At 45.6% G+C, this 15,102-nt stretch overlaps 1 protein-coding gene across 1 annotated transcript in view; it reads right to left on the bottom strand.

Moving 5' to 3' along the window:
* LOC126215183 (uncharacterized) overlaps window positions 1–15,102 on the bottom strand; it is a 35,341-nt gene that overhangs the window by 11,760 nt on the left and 8,479 nt on the right. The window contains exon 3 of the mRNA XM_049941852.1: window positions 8,493–8,683. Coding sequence (XP_049797809.1) covers window positions 8,493–8,683 — 191 coding nt within the window. The remainder of the gene's footprint in view (window positions 1–8,492; window positions 8,684–15,102) is intronic.

Below are 15,102 nucleotides of genomic sequence, written 5' to 3' on the forward strand. Positions count from 1 at the left end.
ATGATGGGCAAGCTGGATAGTGCAGAAGATGTTCCAATGGGAATGTGGGTGTGTGAGGAGTCTGAAAGGAGCATTGGTATTCCAGCGTTAACAACAGAGGAAGTCAAGTTTATTGAAAAGGTCAGCCAAGTGGGCACCTCTCTGACAGGTTCTGGGAGAGACCCGGAGAGGACGGTGTGTTTTAAAAGTCAATGAGCAGCAAAAACAGGTAGGGAGTTGCCAAATAAGCTGGAGGAAGTCTGTCCTGGTGACAGCGAATGACAGAGGGATGTAGGTGTTGCAAAGAGAAAGGTGAAGTGAGGAAGGAAAGTGTAGACTGCAACAGCTTGCAGCCAGGTGTTCAGTGAGACGGTTTGGTTATGAATGTCATCCCAGACGAGCAGCATGACTCCCCATGAGATGGAATGCAGTCCTCAGGGCAGGGGAGACGGGGGGGAGGGGGGGGGCTGTAGGTCAAAGTGGACAAGAAAGAAATGTGAGAGGAAAAAGCAGTTGTCAGGATGTAATTTTGTTTCCTGGAGACAGAGAACAAGTAGCCACTGCGATTCCAAGAGTAGCTGTAATTCCTCCTTGCTGGATCTAAGGCCACGAATATTCCACTGGAGAAGAGTCACGATGGAGAAAGGGGAAGGCAGGGCGAGGGTACAGAAGGGTGTCACGTCAGCGGCTGCCGAGTTCCAGCCTTCGAAGACACTCTGCTACAAGGCGCAGAGGTGGAACCTGCTCCACGAGATCTACAGACGCGTCAGCATTCTCCCTCAGTCGGTCTGTGGATTCCAGGGCAGATAAACAGTTGGTGGTGCACAACGGCAACACTGTCAGCTACGTGAGGGTACCACGAACTGACACCATCGAAGAGGACACGCGAGTCGGTGAAGGAGTCCGTTTTGCCCCCGATTTCTTGGAGTCTTTCCGGTTGGCAGATGAAGATTCAGATGTTTGTCAGCTGGATGGACGTTAAGTCTTTGCCGGAATATTCTTTCCGTCCTGTCCGACCTGCTGGTTGTGTAGCAGATGATTTGGTTGCGCGAGGCAAAACTTTGGTGGTTTGTCGCACAGTTGGAGGAGAAGGAGACAGGGATGCTACCACGGCGCTGGGCGATTTTACAACCGCGGTGCTAAATTTGAGGTTGTAGGTCTGCGTGGCCGTGTCCTGCGTGGAGTGAGATGTAACAAGAACGGTACTGTAAGTGCCAGATGGTAAAATGCAGGGCTTCAACTAGCCAATAACTTGCGAATGACAGCATAAGGCACTTTTTCCTTTACCCAAATCTCCCGGACAGCCCGCTCACCGAGATATGTGGGACAATCTCGAGAGGAGGCAGCACGGTCACCACTGCAGTCGATACAGTGGGGAGAAGGAGGCAAGCAATCGCCCTCGTGCGCATCCCCACCACAGGTGACACATTTGGCCGGGTGTCGACAGGACATTCGAGTGAGGACGAAATGATCGGGTTCGGAACGAACAGTCTGTTTGTGACAACTTCACAGCCCGCTTTGATTTTGAGGACGGAGGCACCACTCTTTCAAATGTGAGGAAAAGAGTGTGTGTGGGCACTAAGGATGCATCTACTTTTTTCATCACTCAATGGACTGCAATGACACTGTGATCAGAAAAGTAAGTTCGGATTTCTGCCTCAGTCGGACCGTCGAGCAGCCCGGTGCAGATAATGCCACGGGAAGAATTCAGAGTTCTACAGGCTCGACACCAACAGGATAGCCATAGAGAAGTGAAGCAGCAAGCAGTTGCTGTGCCTGAGAATCAGAAGTAGTCTAAAAAAAAAAAAAAAAAAAAAAAAAGGTGGCATTGCATAAATGAGAGCAGGATTTCACAGGGCTAGCAACTGCGTCAACACCTTTCTGAATAAGAAACAGATTTACCATTGCAAACGACTGACCTTCTCCAGTATGTGAAACCACAAGGAAGCGTGGCACAGCTGGTTGGGTCTTTGCATCAGGAGCTTCATTCCATTTGTGTTTGGTAGACGTGGTCTGCAAAGGTGACGATTGGCTCTTACTATTTTTTTACTTTACTTTACATGTGGCAAGGGCTTTATCGACCATACGCCTGCTCTGTGAGCCTCTTCCACTTCTGCCTGTCCAATGGGCTGTTTGTCCAGTTGCTGCTGCTGTTCATCCTCGTTGTGTCCTCCCGAATGTTATACCGCCATCTGATTTTGGGTCTCCCTCTTCTTCTCGTTCCTTCTATTGTTCTGCTGAATGCCATTCTAGGTAGTCTATTCTCTGTCACTCTTGCTATATGGCCTGCCCAATTCAACCTTCTCCTCTTGAGCACTTTGACAATGTTACAGTGTTTGTACAGCCCTCTTAGTTCTTCATTTCTTCTTATTCTCCATTCCATACAGGCCCAAAAATTTTCGTTAGTACTTTTCTTTCGAATATTAACAGCTTTTCTTCATCTTTCTTTCTAAATATTAATGTTTCACATCCATATAACATCACCGGTATAATGGTCGATTGATATAAGCGGATTTTGAAGTTACTGCTAAGTGATCTTTTTCTTAGAATTTTGATGAAACTAAAAAGTGTCTTGTTTGCTGTTGATAAACGGGCATTTATTTCTATATCTGTTCTGTTATTATTACTAGAAATACATCCTAGGTACTTGAAATGGTCAACAGTCTTGAAATTGAATCCATCTACAGTCAGAGGTGTATCTTTTTCGTTTTCTTACTTATGGGCAAGTATTCTGTCTTTTCTTCATTAACATGTAATCCTGTTTTCTCAGCAATTTTTTAGTAGTTTTGCATCATTCTGATTAATTCTCTTTTGGAACTACTTATTAGTGCTACATCATCTGCATAGGCAAGTCTTGTAATGTTCACATCTTGTAGCTGGATCCCTTGCGGACTGGTTTTAGAAAATTCTCTATCAATCTTCTCTAGGACAAGGTTAAATAAAATAGGTGTAATGGCATCCCCTTGTCTCAGTCCAGTGTACACATTAAAATCTTCAGTTTCTCCTACCGGTGTCTTTATGCGACATAAAGTTTCATCGATACACATTTTAACTAATCTGATTAATTTTGATGTTATTTTAAATTCCTTCATTATATTTAGGAGTGTCTGCCGGTGTATGCTATCATAGTCCTTTTTAAAATCTACGAATAATATGTGGACATCTACATTGAATTCCCACGCCTTCTCAGTTACTTGTCTTGGGGTGAATAAGTTATCTAATGTGGAATCTGTTTCTGCGCAAATGATTGGCTCGCACCGAGAAAATCCACCACAACTGCCAGTGTCTCCAATGGCACGCTCCTTTCAACTGGAGCCTTCTTCCACAGAGGGGCCCACCTGCCTTAGGTGACTGTTCAAGCCTCCCGAACACCTGACAGAGGGACCGGCAATTTGGGAAGGTAGCAGCTCAGGCAATCATCCCTCCCCGAGCCTGGCCCGTACCAGGGGGTACGTGCGAACCCTACGTGTTAACCCGGCACCGGGTATTAGGCGTTACCCAGCCACGTGTCAGAAGTGTGGGCCGGCCTCCGGGAGCAGACGGGGAGGTACATGAAGAGGAGGAACCTCAATAGCCAAATACGACAAAAGATAGGAGAAGGCGAGGGGGAGGGGGGGGATAGGAATGAAAAACAGTGGAGAGTATTCTGATATCTACTACCGAAAATGCAGAATACATTTCGAAAAACAGCCCGGACGTGTTCCCCGAGAGAGGGGGAAAAAGGATAGCAGGAGGATAGACGTGCAACACGGAAGGGAATAGTGCCGCAAAGTTAGGGCCCTGTGGTAGCCGAGCAGGAACTCACCAAAGGATTGAGCCCCCTGGGGAGGGGGGAGGGGGGGGGTTCATATCTGGGTTGTTCTGCTTTTGACAGCTACGTTGCTGGAACTGTAATTACAGCTCCATTGCACATTAAAGTCTTGCAGTTAAGGTCACCCTAAGTAATAATAATTAAACTTTGGTATCCTTTTGTGTTTATCATGAGTCTCGGATTCAAATTTTAAGGTCAAGTAGGGGCGAACTTTTTCTGTTCTGTTATCGAGTCGAAGCCATCTGGAGCACGTTTCCGTGCAGGTCCTTCTCATGTAAAATAGCACTTGGCTCAGTGTAGGCACCGAGTCTATTCTTTGAGTGCTCGAAAGATGTCGGCCTGTCGATGGTGTTTGTGTATCTCATGTCGTTTTTGAAAAATTGTGAGAAAATTTCATACAGGAATTTTCTGAACTTAATTGACACAGCATGTGTGGTAGTGGGTGGTACGTGAGAGCACTCGAATGGGACAGAATGAGTGGTCTGTGGGAGGCAGGTCTATCGTTCCGTGACACTGCAGCTCATACAGAGCACGCTGCTTCGACAGTGCGTATGTGGAACCGGTGGAGAGAAGATTCTCCGGCCTGACGTTCAGATAAAACTGCCTATTCACTTCAGGCATGAAATCTAATAGTCCAGTTAAGTCTACATGTTTCAAATTTGATCTAGTAGTTTTTAAAGCATTTGTGTTTCTAGTTTAATGATTACCTTCCACCTACGTATTTGAGCACTAGATTTTGCAAGGCATCAACAAACTATGGAGAAAAGACAAATTGTGGTCTCCCTCGATGTGACCTGAAGAAAATGGTGGTATCCAACTCTGATGAAGAATATGTTACTTTTAAAAAAACTTCATTGTGGTAAAGTTTCTGAAATATACATTGTTAGCACGAGCATCAACTTTTGGTTTGGTAATGAGGTCTGTAACACTCTTAAAGGTTCTGAAATCCTCAGCATCTATTTAACTGACTCAAATGCTGAAGCCACGAAATTTCTTCAAGACCTTCCAGCTTTTATGAAGAAGTGGGCATCAGTGTGGGCAGCAAGCACTCCTACTACAATGAATATTTGTGCTTTGGACCAATGTGGAAGTGAACATCAGAGAAATTAGTCAGAGAGCTTTTCGCAAAAGTTCATACATACCAGTGTAGATGTAAAGCACAGACAAAGCTGATTCACTGTAACATCAACAGATGTGCTACAATCTCAAAGTCGATGACTGTGTGCTGTAGGCCCGTATGGTTGTCAGTGGCTTTCACATTTGTGTTTTGAAAACTTACGGGAAATATTGAAAAACTAAATCTATTTAAAACAGTATCAATGAATTTTAAGAATTCCACACTATTTAAAGATTACAGATTTCATTTCCAGAATTTTGGTTGGTTAATCTTTTAAAACTGAAGGTTGTTGCATGAAATTATCATGGAGAGATCTTCGAGGAAATAGTCAAATGATATTCCGTGGTCTGGGTCTTAAATGATCAATGAAATTTCAAACAATGGAAAATCCAGGATGGAATGTAACAATACCAGAGAAGGAAAGTTTCTACTCACCATATAGCGGAGATGCTGAGTCGCAATAGGCACAACAAAAAGATTCACACAATTATAGCTTTCGGCCATTAAGGCCTTTGTCAGCAGTACACACACACACACACACACACACACACACACACACACACACACAAAAACGCAACTTGCACACAGGTCTGCAGTCTCGGAGAGCTGAAACCACACTGCGAGCAGCAGCACCAGTGCATAATGGGAGAGGCGACTGGGTGGGGGTAAGGAGGAGGCTGGGGTGGGGAGGGGAAGGGGGAGGGATAGTGTGGTGGGAGTGGTGAACAGTGAAGTGTTGCAGTTTAGATGGAGGGCAGGAGAGAAGGGGCAGAAGAGGCAGAGGGGGGAGGGGGTACGTAGTGGAAAGGAGAGAAATTAAAAGACTGGGTGTGGGGCTGAAATGACGGCTATGTAGTGCTGGAATGGAAACAGGGAGGGGGCTGGATGGGTGAGGACAGTGACTAACAAAGGCTGAGGCCAGGAGGGTCACGGGAACGTAGGATGTATTGCAGGGAAAGTTCCCCCCTGTGCAATTCAGAAAAGCTGGTGTTGGTGGGAAGGATCCATATGGCACAGGCTGTGAAGCAGTCACTGGGATGAGGGGTATCATGTTTGGCAGCATGTTCAGCGACAGGGTGGCCAACTTGTTTTTTGGCCACATTTTGTCGCTGGCCGTTCATGCGGACAGACAGCTTGTTGGTTGTCACGCCTACATGTCTTCGTTAGTCACTTTCCTCACCCATCCAGCCCCCTCCCTGTTCCCATTCCAGCACTACACAGCCGTCATTTCACTGCCACACCCAGTATTTAATTTCTTTTTATTTTTCTCCTTTCCACTACCTACCCCCTCCCCCCTCCGCACCTTCTCTCATGCCCTCCATCTAAGCTGCAACACTTCACTGTCCACCACTCCCACCATTCTATCCCTCCCCCTCCCCGCCCCAGCCTCCTCCTCACCCCCACCCAGTCACCACTCCCATCATGCACTGCTGCTGCTGCTCACAGTGTTGTTTCAGCTCTGAGCCTAAAAACGTGCGTGCAAGTTGCGTTTGCGTGCGTGTGTGTGTGTGCGCGTGTGTGTGTGTGCGTGTGTGTGTGTGTGTGTGTGTGTGTGTGTGTGTGTGTGTGTACTGCTGACAAATGCCTTAATGGCCGAAAGCTATAATTGTGTGAATCTTTTTGTTGTGCCTATCGCGACTCAGCATCTCCGCTATATGGTGAGTAGCAACTTTCCTTCTTTGGTATTGTTACAATAAAATTTTAAGTAAATGTAACTGCACGTTAATTACCTTTCCGGAACCTCTCCTACTTCAGAAACTGAGCTCTTACTTTAACACTCAATAAAGGTTATCTTTCTTCAAAAATTCTAACTTAAAGTCAGTACTGACCGTTTGAGAAACAAATGCACATCAAACGACAAAGGAGACTCTGAAGCAGTAAACACTATTTGCAGCACACGGAGAACGTAACCAGAAGTCGTTAAAATATCTGACACAAAAATAGAATTTACATTTTGGCCGCAAACACTAAATCACACCCTTCCTCGGGGCAGCAGCTGTCACATGTCAAAATCAATTGAGAGAAGGTTATATGGATAACACACTGCACAACAGTGTCTAAAACTTTTTGCCCTATTTTTCTTATACTTTACTAACCTATCATGTTCCATGAAGTCTTTTTGTGGCTCTAATGCAAAAAGTGCATTCTCATTCCGTCTGTTAGTGGGCAGAGCAACTGGCAATGCTGGAAAAGTTAAATTTTCCAAAGAATAACTATTAACTGGCAAAGCAAACTGGAGAGCTGCTGAGGATGGCAGCAGAGGGGGAGATAGTAACGTCATACACTCCGGTATTATTACAAGTGGATCCACGTTGTCAAATCCAATACAGACATCACTACAGGCCGTTACCTGCTGAATGCATTTTGGTTCAAAAGTGCTCCTCAGTGACCAACACTTCAAAAGCATTTACTGAGAGCAAAATGTGTATGAATCCACATTTCCTCTGAATTAATCACTGGCAGCTTTAATATAGACTTACTTTCTTGCGTAAATGTTTATTGTACTATGCTCATTTTTAAACTATTGAATCATTCACACACCTGACAACGTCTTCATTCCGGCACCTTCAGGACTGAATCATATAGGCAGAACAATTTTTTCTCCAAGTTTCCTTGCTAGCTATGAAATTTTGCAAAATTGGCATTTTTTAATATTATTCACAATATCACAGCAATTTCTGGCTAATAACACATTTATCCATATTGTAAATGGTATATTTACTGTGTGGGTTTATCGTCATCACCTTCTTCTTCTTCTTCTTCTGCTGCTGCTCACACGTTTCATTGGCACTATGACTTTTTTCTTCTTCCCAACGCCAATAACCTTAGTGACACTATCTGAAAGCAAATACAGCTGCTTCCCATCTTGTCCTCCTCCAAATTGGAGTGCAGCTGCAGCCAGTCACATGACCGAGTTATTTTCACAAGAGCTGGGTCTACAGTAATGTCAGCTCAATTGTGTGTTTTAGCAAACTATTACTCACTGTCGACAGAGATTAAGTACTCAATTGATTATATTTTTTGTATTTTATACGACACAATTACATGAGCAATTCTCAATGCCATACTGTTGACAATACATTGGGAACATTATGTCAACCCTCACAGCACGTGCTTTCAGTCTAAAGACTTAACGGTTATCAGTAGATACTGATTACGACATCATCAAATGCTTGTGCAAATGTGTTGTATTAAAATTAGGTAATATATATGTTAGGAATTGCTAAGTGCAATTTATTTTTATGCTACACTACATTTTAGTCTGTAGCGTATGACAATGCAATTAAAGAATATTCCGAGCACCCGAGAAGGTTCCAAATTCCAAATCTAACTCTGAGTAACTTCTTCAGTGATTCTTAATTAGAAAGGTATTTAGCTGTAATTGGTAAGCAAATATTCAGCTTAATTTTTGTGTGTGATTTTTCACAACAGCAACACTACAGACACAGGATGTGTCTCTACACCTGGTTTTAAGTTCAAATAGAACATAAGAATCTCCAGAAACACTACTATAACTGACTGACAATACAGGGGGGCAGCTACTGGGAAAAGGAAAGCAAACAGCTGTAAGCCTGCGGCACACACCTGTCCTCCGACTTCTGACAAGTAGAGTGGAGGGTAACCGCTGCACTCCCATTTGCCTCCGAAGCGCCGTCCGACTCCTTTACTGCGGCTGGCACCTTCACAGCTGGCGGAGTTGCCGGAGCTTTTACGGCGTTTGGCGACTTCGCGACACACGGGGCTCCTAAAACGTTAGCTTTAACTGGCGGATTCACCTAAGATGGGAAAACGGGTATTAACGACATATTACGTAATGCAATTACGAATTACTATTTCGTACAAATGACTAGAGACTCAATATAAATACTTTAGTTTTTAAATGTTTCAGCCAGTATTTTAAAATGACACTACACTAAAATAAATGTAACACACACTCGTAGTAATGTCACGCGGAAACACACGTGCACGACATACTGAGATATGCTGAAAGCAGAAGTGATGCACTGAAATTGGTTTAGGATCCACTTACTGATCACAGAAACACTGGTGCCACAAATGGATTTGTCCTCTTAAAGTCATTCTCCTGGGAAAGTAAACAGCATTTGACACGGGAGGGTGAATGGTTCAAATGGCTCTGAGCACTATGGGACTCAACTGCTGTGGTCATAAGTCCCCTAGAACTTAGAACTACTGAAACCTAACTAACCTAAGGACAGCACACAACACCCAGCCATCACGAGGCAGAGAAAATCCCTGACCCCGCCGGGAATCGAACCCGGGAACCCGGGCGTGGGAAGCGAGAACGCTACCGCACGACCACGAGATGCGGGCACGGGAGGGTGAGAGTGATGGCTTTTGGACACAGTAACACTCTCCTAGAAAACTGACTAACACACTGGATCAAACGCACCACTGTGTATCAGTTTTGGATGTGGAGGTCTCAGGCGGGTGCAAAAGCTCAAACTCCTCTAGTGTAATCAAACAGTGTCAATGACAGATTTCTGCACAGGAAATGTGCAGAGTAACTCTAGAATATTAGAGATGACTGCACAGAAACAGGGGCAGAAATAAACCACACAATACACCATATCCAAAAGTTATGTAAACTTACACAACACTTCAGAATGAGAATAAATCCTTTAAACAGACACAGCTGCAACCTTCATAAAAACGTCATTTATATCGCACGGAATTAAATACACTATTGCCGAGGTGGACATACTCGGGATGTCAGTGTTAAAGGACTGTGGATGAGAATGGGTGCATCACACGATCAGTCCTGGACAAATATAGAACATGACACTATAAGATAATTGGATACATAAAAAGAAAATAATCTACTCACCACGTGGCAGCAGAAGGAGTCAAGTTAGTTAACTTGTGAGCTACCGGGTAAGGTACTTTTTCCTTTACCCAAATCTCTCTAACAACCCGCTCATCTAGATACACGGGACAATCCCGGGAGGAGGCGGCGTAGCTGCCACTGCAGTTAATACGGCGGGGAGGAGGCGGCGGACATTCGCCCTCGTGTGCATCCCTGCCACAGATTACACATCGGGCCGGGTGTCGACAAGACATTCTAGTGCGATTGAACCGACGACACTGGTAGCAGCACAATGGATTCGGAATGTACAGCCAGACTGTGACGATTTCATAGCCCGCTTTAATCTCTGACAGCAGCGCCACCCTATCAAAAGTGAGGAAAAGAGTGCGGGTGGGCACCGAGGAGGAATCGACCTTTTTCATTACACGACGGATGGCAATGACACTCATCTGAGATGTAAGATTGTATTTCAGGCTCGGTGGTGGTGGTGGTTAGTGTTTAACGTCCCGTCGACAACGAGGTCATTAGAGACGGAGCGCAAGCTCGGGTTAGGGAAGGATTGGGAAGGAAATCGGCCGTGCCCTTTCAAAGGAACCATCCCGGCATTTGCCTGAAACGATTTAGGGAAATCACGGAAAACCTAAATCAGGATGGCTGGAGACGGGATTGAACCGTCGTCCTCCCGAATGCGAGTCCAGTGTGCTAACCACTGTGCCACCTCGCTCGGTTTCAGCCTCGGTTAGACCGTCAAGCGGCCTGGTGTAAACTACACCACCGTGGGAAGAATTCGAAGTTCTACGAGCCTCGACACGAACAGGTTAGCCGTGGACAAGCGAGGCAGCAAGTAGCTGTCGTGCTCGAGAATCGGAAGCCGTCTCCAAAAGCGAAGCGCCATTCTGTAAACGAGAGCAAGATTTCACTGGGCCAGCAATGGCATCGACACCTTTCCGAATAATAAACGGATTGACGGTGGCGAAGGACAGACTGTCTTCAGTACGTGATACCGCAAGGAACCGCGGTGCAGCGGGAAGGGTCTTCGTACGGTAGTCCCATTACATTTACATTTTGTCGACATCGACGGAGAGGACGAGTGACATGTCACGAGGAAATCCCCCACAACTGCCAATGTCTCCGACGGTGTGCTCCTGCCAACTGGGGGCCCCCTTCACGTGCGGGCGCACCTGCCTGACGTGACTGTTCACACCTCCCCGACACCTGACGGTTGGACCGATGGGCAATCTGGGAAGGTGACAGCTCAGGCAATAACCCCCCCCCCCCCCCCGACCCGGCACGTATCCCCTGGCCCGTACCAGGGGATACGTGCAAACCCTACCTGTCGACCCAGGCCAGGGAATTACGCGTTACCCGGTCACCTTTTACACGTCAGACACGTGAGCCGGCCTTCAGGAGCGCACAGGGAGGAAGAAGAAAGAAAGAGGATCCTCAAATGCCTAAGCGGACGAACGAGAGGAGAAGGGAAACAGTTGAAGGAAAAGGGAGCCAAAAAGAAAGTTGAGACCATTCGCAGGTCGCGACAGAATAGAGATTGTTCCCAATAATACCCCACACGTGTTCCCCAGGGAGGGGGAACAAGAATAGCAAGAGGATAGGGAGGAAAAAGTGCTGCAAAGGCCTCGGACCCCGTGGTAGCCGAGCACTAACCCGCCAGAGTGGTGAGCCCCCCTAGGGGGCAAAGTGGTCGTGAGGAGTCGGTACTGTTTCCTGGAGGCAGAGAACAAGCGGACAGTGCGATTCTAAGAGCAGCCGTAAATCCTCTCTGTCTTATCGAAGGCCACGAACGTTCCATTGAAAGAGAGTCGTAACGAAGAAAGGGGAGGAGGGAAAAAATGAAGGGGTGTCACTTCGGTGGCTGCCAAGTGCCGGCCTTCAAGGACTCACTGCTACTGGGTGCAGAGTCTGGAGAGTACTGTTCCACGAGATCTACAGAAGTGTCGGCATTCTCCCTCTCTTCGTCTGTGTAATCCAGGGCAGAAAAACATGTTGGCAGTGCGTAATGTAGACACGGAGGTCAGCCGGTAATGGTGTCACGTGGCGATACCATTTAAAGGTACCTCTGTGTCGGCGAAGGAGAAGACAATTTATCTTTGTTCGATTTCTTGGAGCCTTTCCGATAGGCAGAAGAAGTCTCAGATGTTTGTTGGCCGGAGGGATGGAGGAAGTCGTCGCACGAGCATTCTGTCCAACCTTTCCAGTTGTATTACAGGTGACTTTGTTCTGTGAGGCGAAAGTTTAACAGTCTGTTGCACAGCTGGACGAGGAGATGGTGATGCTACCACAACACTGGGCAATTTCACAACCACAGTACTGAATTTGAGGTTACACGTCTGCATTGCCGTGTCCTTCGTGAAGCGAAATGTAGCAAAAACAGCACTGTAAGTGCCAGATGAAAGAATGGTGGCTTTGCGACTAGTCAATGACTTGCAAGCGACCGGGTAAGGAACTTTTTCCTTTACCCAGATCTCCCCGACAGCCCGCTCACCGAGATAGGTGGAACAATCTCGAGAGGAGGCAGCACGGTCACCATTGCAGTCGATACAGTGGGGAGAAGCAGGCGGACAGTGCCCTTGTGAGCATTCCTACCAGAAGTTTGGCCGGGTGTTGACAGGACATTCGAGTGTGGTCGAAATGACGACCTGGTAGCAGTGCATCAGGTTCAGAGTGTACAATCAGGCTGTGATAACTTCATAGCCTGCTTTGATCTTCAACGGAAGCATTACTCTATCAAATATGAGAAAAAGAGTGTGTGTGGGCACTAAGGATGCAGCTACTTTTTTCGTCACCCAATGGACTGCAGTGACACCCTGATCAGTGAGGTACGTTTGGAATTCTGCTTCAGTCATACCATCGAGCAGCCTAGTGTAAACAACATCACGGGAAGAATTCAGAGTTCTACGGGCCTCGACAGGAACAGGACAGCCGTGGAGAAACGAAGTGGCCAGCAGTAGTTGTGCTTGAGAATCAGAAGTAGTCTCCTAAAGCAAAGAGCCACTGCGTAAATGAGAGCAGGATTTTACAGGGCTGGCAACTGCATTTAACACCTTTCTGAATATGAAATGGATGACCATCTCCAGTACATGAAACTACAAGGAACTGTGATGCAGCTGGGAGAGTCTTGGCATCAGGAGCTTCATTCCGTTTACATTTGGTAGATGTGGACTGTCAAGATGACGATTGGCTCATTGCGAGAAAATCCCCCCGATTGCCAGCGTCTCTGATGTACGCTCCTTCCAACCAGAGGACCCTAAGGTGATTGTTCACACCTCAGGCCACACCTCCGGAACACCCGAAAGAGGGAAAAATCTGCAATTTGGGAAGGTAGCAAACTCAAAACTGACATGTCGACATCGATTGCTGTTATCTGTGGAGGATGACATAACGAGTTTAGGCGTATGTGATACTAATGGGAGAAAAAAAAGAGTAACTATTGGGTGAGCAGAGAAACAGTGATCAACTAATGCGATCACAACCACTGATACTTACATTAATAATCAAAAGGTCTTCCAAACATGATAAACTTCACAATCAGATCCTATGCTCACACGCTAACAACTTTTACTCGCAACATATGCGGCCACACTGACCGAGCGCTTCCCATATTGTTTACCGCTTGACTGCAGTGCTCTGGTCACATAATTTGATGTGTTTCCAGCCTGTCTCTCATTTTGGTGAATGGACTGTAGGCATAAGTGACAGAGTACGTAGCTCACGATGTTGCTTCTTTGAATGTGTTTCTCATTTCAGCCCACCGCTGTCAGTACTCATTTGTTTGAGTCTGTTGTTCCTTTGTTTTCATTCTCCTCCAGCAGTCTTCTCCCCATTCTTCGATGTCCAAGTTTCTGACACACAAAAGCGTATGTTCCATACGGACCTCTCTGTTCAAAAGCATTTCAGACAACAGTCTGTGTGTACCCTCCACAGTGAGTCTGTCGACATCCCATATTAAGAGGAAGAAAGCATCTTTTATGCCGTTCAGAAAGCTATATATGGTGCCTTCCTGGATACAAGGGATCATTTGCTGTACACTGGGATTTTGTTTTTCCATCTCTTACAGTTGTGGGGTTAATATTTTATCTATTATTATTGTTTATTGTGATGTGTGTGATATCCAACAATGACAGAAGCAAGTTTGTCAAACATTATTTAGTAGGAAAGCTCAACGTCGCTCTCTGTACCGAGGGATTGCCGTACGAGATCGGTCGGGGGAATGTTTGTGCATTATGTGCTTCCTTTGAAAGAGGAAAATTTAATGGCTGAGTGGTACCCAATTCTCCCTACTGACAAGTCGTTCAACAGAACTGCTGTAGGTCTGAAGGCAAACAAGAACACTTGCTGTGAATAACTGCAAGGAAATGAACAAACAAATTTATAGGGAGGACGAAAGAGACTAAACTTTAAGGAATTCAGCTAATTTGATCTTTGCAGCATCATTTGAGACAGGTAGCTGGGTAAAAATCAGAGAGGGAAAGGAAACATCAAAAAGTAAGCCTTGGCAACAAGGCCTGAAGCGACTATACTGTAGACGTTGACAAAATCCTGCTATGGCTAGGGAAAGCAATAGGCTGACTGGCTTCTGCTTCGTAACATCCTAAGGATTATCTTAAAAAGATGGTGTTTACGGAACTAATCTCTCTCCATAAACCACTGTTTCCCTGATACCAAATTGAGGAACTGGGAAAAACATGCGGACATACAGTCATGGGGCTTCAGCCTATCACTGCCATTTCAATCAGCGTGGATACGAGTCCAATTTAAGGGTCGGTTTGCCACCAACAAAAAATCTATGACCAAGCTGTTAGATCAGTTACCTTTGAAGACAGAAAGAGAATCCTTTCACTGCTGCGAGCACGTGTACAGGCCGCGCTATGCTATTCCTGTGCGGTCGTGGACGTGTATACGCACGCCACTCAGGTTTTCCTACACTGCTACAGACAACTTAAAGTGTCCCGAGCTGCCGAGTAACTTCTGTATCCGCGTGAACAAAAACGTTTCAAGAATTTATTTTACAACATATGTGCCTTATTCTGTGCTACAATTTGCAAAAAAACTCGTTCTGATATGGCGCTTTTTATGACCACACGAATCGCGATGTGCAAGGACACGAATGGGCGTATTACGTGACAGTCCTTCAGATACAAAACCCGATAACTCTAGAACGAAATGAAATATCCTTCTGCTCTCAATTTCAAACAAAATTTCGGTATCTTATCTACATTTCATTCACTGTAATGTATGAGCTAATATCAACCATACATAAAGTTTACACAATGCATTTTTACCTCTGCAGATTCTTTACAACTGGATGCAATGTTTTACTTTCTTGATGCTGTGCAATATGATGGATAACAAAAA

Source organism: Schistocerca nitens, chromosome 12 (assembly GCF_023898315.1).
Source record: "Schistocerca nitens isolate TAMUIC-IGC-003100 chromosome 12, iqSchNite1.1, whole genome shotgun sequence".
NCBI lineage: Eukaryota > Metazoa > Arthropoda > Insecta > Orthoptera > Acrididae > Schistocerca > Schistocerca nitens.